Source organism: Mustelus asterias, chromosome 10 (genome assembly GCF_964213995.1).
Source record: "Mustelus asterias chromosome 10, sMusAst1.hap1.1, whole genome shotgun sequence".
NCBI lineage: Eukaryota > Metazoa > Chordata > Chondrichthyes > Carcharhiniformes > Triakidae > Mustelus > Mustelus asterias.
This window is the reverse complement of record NC_135810.1, coordinates 72,168,516-72,181,413: the sequence shown is the minus strand read 5'-3', so window position 1 is coordinate 72,181,413 and position 12,898 is coordinate 72,168,516. Positions and strand designations below refer to the sequence as shown.

The window sequence follows — 12,898 nt, the reverse complement described above, 5'->3', positions numbered from 1 at the left end:
TCAATTCCTGCTGCAGTAGTGTCCCCAATTCTGGGCACCACACTTAAGAACATGACGACTTTGGAGAGGCTGCGGATACGATTAGAATGATTCCAAAAATGAGAGACTACAGTTATAGGGATTAAACCAAAAAAAGAGAAAATGCTGGAAAATCTCAGCAGGTCTGGCAACATCTGTAAGGAGAGAAAAAAGCTGATGTTGAGTCCAGATGACCCTTTGTCAAAAGCTGGTTTAAAAAGTTCAAAAGGGATTAAGAAGTTCTCCTCCAAGTCATTCACCATTCTAAGATTTGGAGATTTATCATTCCCTCACTGCGGGATTAAATTCCTGGAACTTCCACCCCAACTGCATTGTGGGTGCATCAATACCAAACTGACTGCAGTGGTTGAAGGCAGTGGCTCATTGCTACCTTTTCAAGGGCAACCAGGTAAGGACAATAAACGTTAGCCATAGCAGCAATGCCTACATCCCATGAACAAATAAAAGGAAGATAGACTGGAGAGGCTTAGAGCAGAGAAAGCACAGAGGAAATCTGATAGAAGGGTTTAAAATCATGAAGGGTTTAGATAGAATAAATGAGAAGCCATTTTAAATGGCTGAAGGGTTGATAATGAAAGGTCACAAATTTAAGACAATAGAAAAAAGTTAGAGATGACAGAAGAGAAATCTCTTTCAAATAACTAGCTAGGATTGGAAAACACTGCCAGATAGGGTGGCACGGTGGAAAGCACTGCTGCCTCACAGCGCCAAGGACCCGGATTTGATCACTGTGTGGAGTTTGCACGTTCTCCCCATGTCTGCATGGGCTTCCCCCAGGTGCTCCGGTTTCCTCCCACAGTCCAAAGATGTGCGGATAAGGTGGTTTGGCCATGCTAAATTGACCCTTAGTGTCAGGGGGACTAACAGGGTAAATGCATGGGGTTATGGGGATATTTGAAAGAAAAAAAATCTCAGGGTTATTGAGGAGTAAGGAAGTGGGATTAATTGGGTGACTATTTGAAAGAACTGGATCAAACGGCATCCTTCTGAGATATGCTATTCTATGATTATTTTCTCAATCTTAAAATGTGATAATAATCTTAAGATTAAGAAAATTCACATGGGGGGAGCATTTTATAAGATAAAATCCAAATAATTCAATCTTTTTTCCCCCAACTTCAAGGTTCACATTCAGCATTTCTTGGTGTTGTATTGGCCAATTATAAATGTTTCAAAAAAAGTAACATAATTCAACTACTGCAATATCGCATTTGGGTTTAGTTTTCATTTGAGCACTTTGAGAATGTATCAAATTTAAACATGCACATCGTCCTTAATCATTATACTTGATGTGGAACACGACTTATTTCCTTAAATGTTTTCCAAAAATACCATAAAATCAAATTTTCATTGGCAATTTTTCACTGGATTTCAAAGGCTATTCAAAAATGTGAGATTTGTATAATATGGATCATCTGTATAGAATACTAAAAAGGGGTAGGACATATAATAGTTTGCAGTAGTGTGGCACAATCATGCTTTTGCTACTCAAATGGCTGTCTATTCTTTAAAATTTTGACTTTAGTCATATCACAGCTACAAGAAACACTTTGTTTAAACAAAAAAAAAGTGCAAGAGGCTAAATTCAGACAGAATCTGGAGGATTAGTAGGTTTAAAGCACCATGTCTCCCATCACCAGAAGAGATGAGCTAATGGGTTTATGTTAGATATTATAATGCTCAACACATAAATCATACAATTTCTGCTTACTGTATGCCGAGGTCCATCCTGATTATCTCTGGCATAAAAGGGCTTGATGTCATAAGGATAATTAACTACAAAAACAGGGATATTGCCACAGTGCTCCACCAGATAATTCTCATGCTCAGTCTGCAGGTCACAGCCCCACTGTAAAAGATGAGAGTCAGTATTTACTTCACTACTAAAGCACAGTGCAAGAATCAACAGAAATAATTTAATATGACATATGCAGATGCATAGAGCTTTTATAAATCTTCATTCAATAATACTATTAAATCACAACTCCCCTTCTAAATTTATAGTACAACTCAGCATAACAATGATATAGAAGCATTTATTTTTAATGAGGCACTACTTAAGTGTCCTTTAAACTACTTGCTTTAAAAAGGAAAATTTCTTTCTAGCTTGATACAAGTATTTAAAGATTAAGCACCTTAAGATGCCTCCCACGAATGTGATATTATGGCTAAACAGTGAGAGAATCATGTTTGTTGCATACCAGATGTAATGTAATGCAAATGCTCCTCTACTCATCATAATCGGAATGGCAAACATGCCAATCTAAGGAAATTACTGTTTCATTTTCATGACAAATGTAGATGTTGTAATACAGTTAAATTATGCACTTGTTTTTAAATTATGCACTAGATTTGTTTTCAAATGTTTCTGAGTCAAATTCATTCAGGAACTGATTTATAAAGGAATGCTCATTTAATTGGAATTATCCAAGTATTTAATTTTTAAAAAGCCACTGCTCAGTGACAGAAACCAAACGAAGTGAGGATTTAGTAGAATAACTTTCCATCTCTACAGATCTGCATGAGTTAAGAATTGAGGAAAATCAAGATTATAAAATGAAATTGGGATAAAGGGGACTGATAAATGCAGCTATCTGAAGGGGTGTTTTGATATGTGAATTAGCATAAGTGCTTACCTATGTGACTAGGGGAAAAACAATAGTGTGGATGAGGAGAGCTAAGGGAATTGGCACTAATATGCTAAAAGCCGGGTCCACAGGGTGGATAACATCAAAGGGAAAAAACGATACATCCATAGCAAGAAAGGGACACAGTAGAAGCAGCTACCATTATAGGTACACCCAGCTGCAGAAAACAATCCCTCCCAAAAAAAAACAAGTTATTGCTAAAAAGCAGCTGATTAAAATCCAAAACTCGAACAGAGAAGATTATGCTTTCGTTGAAACTGAAGATGGTTTTCCCAAATGTGGACAAATAATCTGAGAGTGGTAACTATCTGCTGGATTTAGTTCATAGAGTTATGTAATCTTGGATTTTGTTTGGGGAAAAGGAGCGCCTCAGAGTTCAGGAAATGTAGGTTGGTGGGAACCAAATGAGTAACTTCATGTGATACTGTGTGTACAGCCATCTGTGCAGTTAAGGGTACTGTTGTAGTGTATTATAATCCATCTTGTCATGTATTTTTAAAAAAAGTTAATATTCTTTATTAATTGATGACAAAACAACTGACTGTGCTTTCCTGGTTTACGTAACTTTTCTCACATTATACCAAATGGAAAATATATACCAATAAGAACCGATGTTCTAAGGTTACTCTTCTGGGTTTTGGGCTACCCTCGCATTTATCAGTGGGGTTCTTAACGCACGTATTAATTTGTAATATCAACCGGAAGGAACTAGATACAGGCGAGTGGAAGAGACGCACACAGTTGAATAGGGCAAGTCTGAGTTTTCAAGCCCACAAGCTGAATGGTATAAAAGCTGTTAGATTCAACAAATTTTACATTTGTTCTTTCATGGTTGCAGTTAGGCAGATTTGTTTCACTTTATCACAAATAGGGAGTGTGTGTATTGGGAACATCACTTCACAAGTGTAAAAAAAAGAGTTCCCCATTCACATCATAAAATGCTCTCTCACACCCAGATAACATCCATCAGGTCTCAGCTATATTATATCCCCAGATATATAAAAACAATGACAATGTTCTATTTTAAAAAACACTGATTCGCTCTGCTCAGCTTAAAGATGAACATTGTAAGTTTGTATTGTTGGTACTGTATAATGTAATACCCATTATTATAGCTTTTCCGATAGTAAGTGGAATAGAGTTAGATTTGAGTGATTAGAGATTATTGCCTACAAGCCAACACTGGCAACAGTGCTGACTGCTTTAATTCCAGGCACAGGTGTATACTGACATGCCTGCTGATGACAAAATTAGGATCTGGTCATTAAGCTTTAAAAACAATTGTAGGCATGCTATTTTATGTTCCAGTATTTTAACAATCATAATAGCATAGATGGACATCGTTATTTTGAATTACAGGATGAAAAAGCTTTAAACTGTTCAGAAAACTCCAGTTACAAGAGAAATGCTAATAAATCCCCATTATATATTTTTAATTCAATCCTGTACACTACTTCAGAACTTCCTCTTCTATAAAACAAAACTGTAGAAATTACTGCCACTGGCCCCATTTCAGACTGCATTTACACTGAAGCAGATGGTTCAAAATTAAATAAGAGTGCTTCAGTGGAGGGTAACTAAATTGATGCATCTGTTTTAACAGCCTACTATTCTAGAATACATGCATTTCATGTGGAAATACAGTATAACAGTATATATTTTACATCTCTACAGGACTCCTTGTGGGAACACCAATCTGGGCAATGCATTCCTGAGAGCACCTGGTCAACACAATCTCCTGTGATTAAAGAAGCTAGAAGCAACCCAACAAAATTGCTCACTCGACACACTGTTACAATATTCATACTGCCCACCTCAGGGTCGGGATATCAAAATAAAAGGGAAAGAATAGAGCTAAAGGCAAGTGGGAAAAACAAGGAAACAGCCCGAGGAAGAAAAAATAGAAATAGCAAGCAAGGATATAAGTAAAAGGTTTGAAGAACAGATAAGAAAGGCAGGGACACGGAGCAGTGAAGAAAGCTGAACATGAATAATAAACTTTATACTTTATTACAACCTTAGGATCCAAAATCCATGAGTGATAAAGGAAAAATATGGAAAAGTTCATTTTTTGCACTCAAAGAAGTTGCAGAAAATAGGCAAAAACTGTAATCAATAGGAAGTATAATTATGGTAACAAAATTGCTTCTTTAAATATACATCGCTATGGGGTACCAAAATTATACTTTTCAAACAAGCAATTTCTTTTTTTGATTATAACCAGATTGAAAAGCTAAACTTGAAACAATAACCAGTAAAAGTTTGATATAAAAGCATAAAAATCTCAGTTCAAAGCGGAGAAGAAATTGAGATATAAATAAATTGGATTGACTCAAAAAGGAGAGTTAAATTAGTTAACTATTAAATGCCCAATGGTACTGTTGCAATTTCACAAAATGAATCCATATTCAGGCCATATTCTTTACCTTGGGTTCAAACGTGAAGGTTTCCATACTTCTTTGCAAAATGTCAATCGCTTCAGTATAGGAAAGCCTAAAAATTATATTTACATTGTAATTACATCGAACAAGTTGTTTAACACGGGCCAAACCACAATCAAACCTGGAGGGCTTTGTGACCTTTTCATTTCTTATTTTATTATCTTTATATTATCTTTATATTATCTTTTGGTAATCTTAACATGACGTGGAATTATGCATTGGATATCGAAAGTGAAAAACAACATATGGAAAACATTCAGGTATAGAACTAAAAGACTCCAAACCTGCATCTCTCTACAAAAGCAGTAAAAAAAAAGAATATATGTATCTTTTAAAAATACAAAAGTGACTTGCTTACACGTGAAATGAATTTTTCAGCATCTGTTCCACCCTTCCCTACAAATAAAAAAATCACAATTAATCACCAATTTCTTTACAGAAAGTTTTGCAGCAGCCCAGCACTGTCCCCAAAAGGTTCCATGTCAGTTCAGGGAATTTATTTCCCCTGAATAAGATATATCACCATCTTTCACCTTGTGTGATTATCCCTTTTGTCATTTAACACTCCTGCCTTCCATCCAATCATGCCTCCTTGCCACTTTCCCCGATCTTGTATGTGCTTAAAAACTGCTCATCTTGCAACTCTTGAAAAGTTATTGACTCGAATAACTTTTTCTCTTCCCACAGATGTTCTATGACCTGCTGGTTGTTTCTATCATTTTCTAGTTTTATTTCAGATTTCCAGCATCCACACATTTGTTTTTGTTTCAGCTAAAATTAATTTTTCTGGTGCCATTTTACAATTCTTCACATTATACCAGTTCAGAAATGAAACAACTTCACCCACACAAATGTATAAACATGCAAGCATAAATGTTAATTTTTAATATGTTTTTTGAATCTGCTATTAATTCCATAGTCACTTTTGATGTTAATCTAAAGGACGCTTCAACTTTCTGGGGTGGAAAGGATAAATGTTTACCATGTTCACAAAAAGCAACCAAAACTGCAGATTTTGGAAATTTGAAACAAAAACTGAAAACGCTGCCAACACTCTGGTCAGGTAGGACCTGTTGAGTAAAAGGAAATGAAAGCCTTTTAGGTCTGACTCCTTTGTTAAAACTGTTATGGTCTACAAGGATTTTGGAATTCTGGCAATTTTCTTCATATAATTTTGACAATGTTAGGAAACTTGGACAAAAACTGCTAGAAACACAAGTACAAATATAATGATTTCTGAATGCTATATCATCTTTGTATCTCTATAAATCTCGTTGCAGAGAACATGAAATATAGCCAAATTTTCTAACTTCAAGGTCGGAGACAGAATATACAAACCTTTTGTCCTGGAGCTACATATTTGTGGAAGAGTTCAATATCACCTGGGCATTTTGAAAGAATACATGAGGTTGCAGTCTTGAAGAGATTCTCCATCACCTGGAGAAACCAAATGATACTGTCAAAACCAGTGGCAGATATTGTAGGTCTTCTGAAATTAAGTCTCAAGTCAATCAACAACAGGACAATTTTTTTTTCATTCAAGGGGTGTGGACATTATTGGTAAAGTCGGCATTTATTGCTGTTGAAAAGATGGGAATCATATATTTTTATTCAACTAAGTGTCAATAATGTCATTTCAGAGGAAAATTAAGAGTCACTTACGTTGCCATAGCTGCAGTCACATAGACCAGGTCAGGGTGACAGATTTTGTTTCCTACTGAGTATTAGTGAACCAGATGGATTTTTACAACAGTCCTTTAGCCTAACAGTTGCCATTGCTGTTGCTAGCTTTTTATTCCAGATTTACACAACTGAATGTAAACTCCCCAGCAGTCACAGTGGGATTTGAACTCTTACTTCCAGATCAGGCCTCTGGATTATGGAGTCCAATAACCACTATACTATGGCACTACCTGTTTCTAGTATAATCTATAAAATACCAGGGGGCCGATTCTCCCAAAAAGATTTTAAGTGCCGAATTTGCGTGAAAACGGGTACTTCCCACTGTTTTTTCTTAAAGCGGCTTTTCAAAATGAATCTCCCACACTGAACACTGTAGAGTTCCCTAGCGCGATTCACACTGAAAATGTGTGGGCGGGGACTATTCCAGCTGGAGGGACCGGCAGCATAGCGCTGAGCGGGCCACTGCGCATGCAAAGTAACTCCGCACTGCCGGTCTCCTGATCACTGGCTAGCCCCTCGGCTCCTCATTGCTGCCTGTCCGATCCCCCCACCCCTCAATCGCTGGCCTCCCAGACCTCTTTAGGCCAGCCCTGATGATCCCTCCCCCCGCAGTCTTGACATCCCCGAGACACCCACTCCCCCCAAACTCAGATGGTCAGCCCTGATCTCCTCTTCCCTCCGCCACCGATCCCTATGCAGAGTGGCAATGGGAGTGCCCACCCCGCCCCCCCCCTCCCCCCAAATCAGAAAGTAACCTGATGGACCGGGCATACCAATGTACTATTATGTAAAAATATGCCCTTGTAAGGCAGATGAGGAAGGAAAAGAAAGCCCAAGAAGAATTACTCAAAAAACCACACTGGCACAAATGGAGGGGAAGTAACAAAACTGGCAAATCACTGAACAGTTCTTACACAAGATCAAGTGCTTCACAGGTGAACATGGTGTGGTAACTTCAGCCACAAAAAGTAGTCAAGCACGCTAATAAATTCAACCTACTTTACATACAAGAAACATCAAGATATAATTCAGCAAAAACTCAGTACCAGGAGCAGCAGCTAGGGCCTTCCTGGAAGACTAAATCCACACAGATTTGTGCAGTACCACTGGCGACTCCGTCAACTCTGGTGATGCTCGACTTAGTTCAGCTGAACTTGTGGGTGCAGGAGTCGGTTGAGTATCTGTGCACAAGTGTCCCTTTCTTGAAGTAGAATCTACGGGAAGTCCTGGTACAACAGGAACCACTCCTTGAATTTTCACAGCAGCATCCTTTTCCATTGTTGACTTGGAACCTTTGCTGACTGAGTTGTGGTGCCGTCAAATGTGATCCTGGTGTCTGCGAATGACTCTCCCGTGAAGTAGTTTCACTACTAATGATACTAGACCACTTTGGTTAAGAATAATTCCAGGTACTCAATGTTGATTACTACAAAATTCTTCACATAGACAGTCATTCAGAAGAAAACATCACTCCTTAGCATGATAATCATGCCTCTACTGCTTTCCCTGTTTTTTGTCTACTCTCGCTTTGACATCTGGAGGGAATAATACCTTGGTTGGCACACCAGCTAAAGGAAGACAACTCAACGCGTCCGAGTTTATATTGTCCTTCCTTGCTCACGATATTGTACTGATAATCTGACCATTTAAGAGCCCAACGCTGCATTCTTGCCAAAGCCATGGAAGGAATACATTTGGAATCACCGAAAACTCAATGGCTTGTGGTCGGTACATATAGTGAATGAATGACAATAAAAGTATTCAAAACCATTCCACAGCAAAAACGACGGCTAGATCTTTCATGTCTGTGAATAACCTTTTCAGCTGGTGCCAGTGTACATACAAAACCAATGGGATTTTCTGACTTGTCCTCCATCATGAGAGAGTACTTCCCAACGCCATAGGGCAAGGTAACACCTGACAGAATGAGTTCCATGTTGATCAAAATGAATCAAATGTTGGTTAGCTGAGTGCATCAATGGTTTCACATCCTTGAAAGATTTCTCTTGCGCTGGCCCCCACTTCCATTCGGTTTCTTTGTGAAGTAGTAGATACAGTGACACTAACACTATTGAAAGGTCTGGCATAAACTTTTCATAGTAATTTCCATACCCAGCAATGACCTGAGCTCTGACACATTCCTGGGATTTGGAACTTTAATAGATTGAACTTTTTCTTCCACAGGAGCTACACCCTGCATTCTGATTCTGTGACCTAGATATTCCATGCTTGCTGCCTGAAAAATGCATTTGCTGTGTTTCAGGTGCAGTTCTGCTTCTGTAAACCTCTAACACTTTATCTAGGTTGTTGAGGGCTCCTCCTTAGTTTTCCCGAAAATTAAGACGTAGTCCAAATAAACTGCTATGCAAGGAATGCCTTTAACAGATTGCCCATTGTCCTTTGAAAGATCGTCAGACTGGAGGATACCTCAAAAACCAGATGATTGTATTTGAACAACCCTTTCGAGTGTTGTTTGTGACATATTGCTTTGAGTCCTCCTCTAGTAAGAGTTGCTGGTAGGCATGACTCATGTCAAGCTTTGAGAACGGCTTTCCTCCAGCAAGAGTTGGAAACAGATCTTCCATCCTCAGCAATGGGTAAGCACCCAACTTGGAAGCCTGATTAAAGTAAGCTTGTAATCTCCATGTGTGCACATTGTCCTCACTCTTAACAGGAACAATTGGATCTGTCCAATGAGAGAACTGAATGGACTCAATGATTCCAAGCCTGTGCAGTCGCTCCAACATCTCCATTTTGCCTTTCTTAGCGCAAGACATGGTTCTGGGTTTGAAAAAGTGAGCAGTAGCCCGAGGATCTACGAAAAACTTAACTACAGTACCATTAACAGCTCAGGGTATTTCTGGTGACATCCTCTGTCACTTGTGTGCCCTTAATCTCATCCCAACTCAACAAAATTTTACTCAGCCAATCATATTCTAATAGAATTAGCCCCTTTCCTTTCACCACCAGAAGGGGTGCTTTTGTTTCTTGGCAGTTGTATGCAATGTCCAACTCTTAACGCCTCAAGCAATGGTATAGTCTCTCCAGTGTATGCCCAAAATTTGATCTCTGCCTGAGTAAGGGCTGGTGGCTGCTTAGAGCCCAAGTCTTCCTGAAAGTCTCCTCACTGAGTACTGATGCAGAGGCTCCTGTGTCCACCTTCATCTTGATATATTTACCATTGATCTCCATTTTAGCATAAATAGGCTCTGTATGGCCCTCACGCATAATAAACACGTTGGAAGAGTGCTCCTCTGTTTGGTCGGAGCTTTATTAGGTAATGAGTAGCTGACTGAGGCTTTTTCAAATTTGAATTTTCTTGCTTCGCGTTTGACTTGCTCTTCGCACATAGACACTTCTTAGCTAAATAACTTTTGTTGTGCCGGAGACAAACAGCGTCCATAAGCTTGCAACGATTCACATTGTGTGACCCTCCACACCTAAAACACTTGTGTCCTCACCTTTTTACTTGCAGCCCCTTTGTTTACTTGAGGCAATGCACCCACCTGTGTCACACAACTGGTCTTCTGAATATATTTTGCATTGTTGGCAGCCATTTTCATGCCCTGAGAAATTTCTGGAGCCTTCTGTAGCTTCTCCTAGCAAACACTGCTGAATACTGTGCTCATTAATGCCATTAACTAGTCTGTCTTGCAGCATGTCTTCCAAAAATGCCCCAAACTCTCAATGTTCTGAGAGCTGCCGTAATTCAGCAACAAAGTTAGCTGGACTGTCCCAAAGATTGCTACGAAACTTGAAACACTGAACAATCACTGAGGGCTCAGGATTGTGGTGATTCTGAACAAATGCAAATAAATCCACAAATGGAATGTCCCCCAGTTTCTCTGCCGTAGCTAAATTTCTTACTTGTAGGTCTTCACCCCACATAGCACTCAATCCTTCTGAGAGTGTTTTTTTAGCCTCATTTGTAATTCCATTTGCCAAGAAAAAGCGTACTAACCTTTCCACATATTCAGTCCAGTCCCCAATCTCTTCCACAAACTCAGATAGTCCTGAACATAGCCATGGCATTGCTACCTTGTTTCCTCGGTAAAACTCATGAGCACCTGCTGATTTGAGCTCTGGATCACCACGCATCACAAACTAGCTACTCACTGTGCAAATCTTTATATTACCTTGCCGATCGTCAAATTGTTCCATTCCATTTATTGCTCTGTTCCTTTTTAACAGTGCCATTTTCTCCTTGCCACCAAAAAGATGTGGTAACTTGAACCACAAAATGTAGTCAAACATGTTGATAAATTCAAACTGCTTTATATAAAAAGAAACATCGAACTATAATACAGCAAGAACTCAGGACCACAAACAGCAGCGAGTACACAGGTCCGTCATGGAAGATTAAACCCGTATATGTGCACAACCGTTAGAGATCAGTGAATGCATTCAAGTAAGATGATGCTTATAATAATACTCTACAACACATGGCTCCACATTCAGCTAGTGGACACACATCAATTAAAAAAAAACAACTTTGTTTTAATTGTATGTTCATTTGGAGGAAATGGCATCTTTTTTGTCATTGACCATACAGTCATGGCTAGAATTTTGCTGCATGGGAATCTATAGTCAATCATGCTGTATTGTCCACTAAGATATAGTGGAAGGTATTCAAAAAAGTATCTAGTATAACAAAATATAACCAGTACACTCAACAACTTGTATTTATATGGCACATTATGAAACAGGATAACACAGCTAAATGAGGAGATACATGGACAGATGCCCAAAATCTTGGTCCAAGAGGTAAACGTTGAAAAGAAAATGAGGTACAGGAGCAGAGGGAATTCCAGAACTTAGGGTCTGGACAGCTGAAGGCAAGGCTGTCATAAGTAGAGCAATTGAAATCAGGGATGCTCAAGAGGCCAGAATTAGAGGAGCACAGATATTTTGGAGGTGGGTAGGGCTGTAGAAGATCAGAGAGATAGAGAGTGGCCAGACCACAGAGGGATCTGAAAACAAAGATCAGAACTTTAAAAATCTAGTTGCTAGTTAACTGGGAGCCAGTGGAAGCCGGGAATAAAGGATGCTGGGTGAACAGAAGTTAATATATATTAGGACAGAGGCAACAGAGTTTTGGATGATCACAGGTTTATGGGGGTAAAATCAGAGAGGCCAACAAGGAGTGCGTTTATAGAATTTCCCAGTCTGAGATAACAGGGTTAACAAAGAATGATGGTTTCAGCAGCAGAATGGCAGAGATAGGGTGGAGTTGGGTGATGTTATATTAATGGAGATAGGCACCATTAGTGAGGGCAAGGATTTAAGGTCTTCTTGTGATTGTCACAAACCCTGAATCTCTCTCGCACGCACGCACGCAATGACCTTTTCGATCCAAAGTACATTTACAAGATTGAACTCTTTCAGGACTTTCCTCGTCCCAAACAGCATCCAATCCAATAGATCTATAAGTAAAGGCCTGCTTATAGTTACCACTGTATACAATTCTGGGGAATGGTTCTTCTTGGTTCAGCGAAGATATGGAGTTTAAACTATCCCCACAAAGGTTTTCTGCACTCTTGATTCTGGTCTGCCAAAAGAATCGGCTTACAGACTGCCATGTGGAATCTTCCCCCTCCTTCCACAAAAAGATTGTCAATAATATTATTTTTTCCCATTGAAGATTCTCTCTGTATACTTGGCTGTCTGCCCCCTCAACTTCTGTTAGTTCTTTAGATTAACATAAGTATGTCATGCCTGGATGGTGCAAATGTCTACTCAAAAGTGTTTCCAATTAGCAGGACCGTGTATTTCTTTTGGTCTGTCTACAACTGTTAATCTCGTTATTGGGATTCACATCCTGCGAAATACCTTTTGAAATGCTGGTGGCTTTGGACCTGCTGGCACATTCACAACATGATCAAATAGGACATTAAGGTTGCGAAGTGTCTTGTTCAGTCTCAGTTTCTAAGAAGGAGGAGGATGGAATTGTTGGCACGGAGTGGAGTTTGTAGCAGAAGTCTAAGACAGTGACTTCAGCCTTTCCAATATTTAATTGGAGGAAGTTTCTGCTCATCCAGTATTAGATGCCAGACTGATCATTTAGAAACAATGAAGGGTTCGAGCAAG

General features: G+C 39.1%; 1 protein-coding gene across 5 annotated transcripts in view; it reads right to left on the bottom strand.

Moving 5' to 3' along the window:
• nars2 (asparaginyl-tRNA synthetase 2, mitochondrial) overlaps positions 1 to 12,898 on the bottom strand; it is a 73,910-nt gene that overhangs the window by 15,675 nt on the left and 45,337 nt on the right. For all 5 annotated transcript variants that reach the window (XM_078221898.1, XM_078221901.1, XM_078221902.1 and 2 more), the window contains exons 8-11: positions 6,467 to 6,565; positions 5,487 to 5,524; positions 5,114 to 5,180; positions 1,751 to 1,888 (exon numbers count right to left, since the gene is read on the bottom strand). In XM_078221898.1, the coding sequence (XP_078078024.1) occupies positions 1,751 to 1,888; positions 5,114 to 5,180; positions 5,487 to 5,524; positions 6,467 to 6,565 (342 nt within the window). The remainder of the gene's footprint in view (positions 1 to 1,750; positions 1,889 to 5,113; positions 5,181 to 5,486; positions 5,525 to 6,466; positions 6,566 to 12,898) is intronic.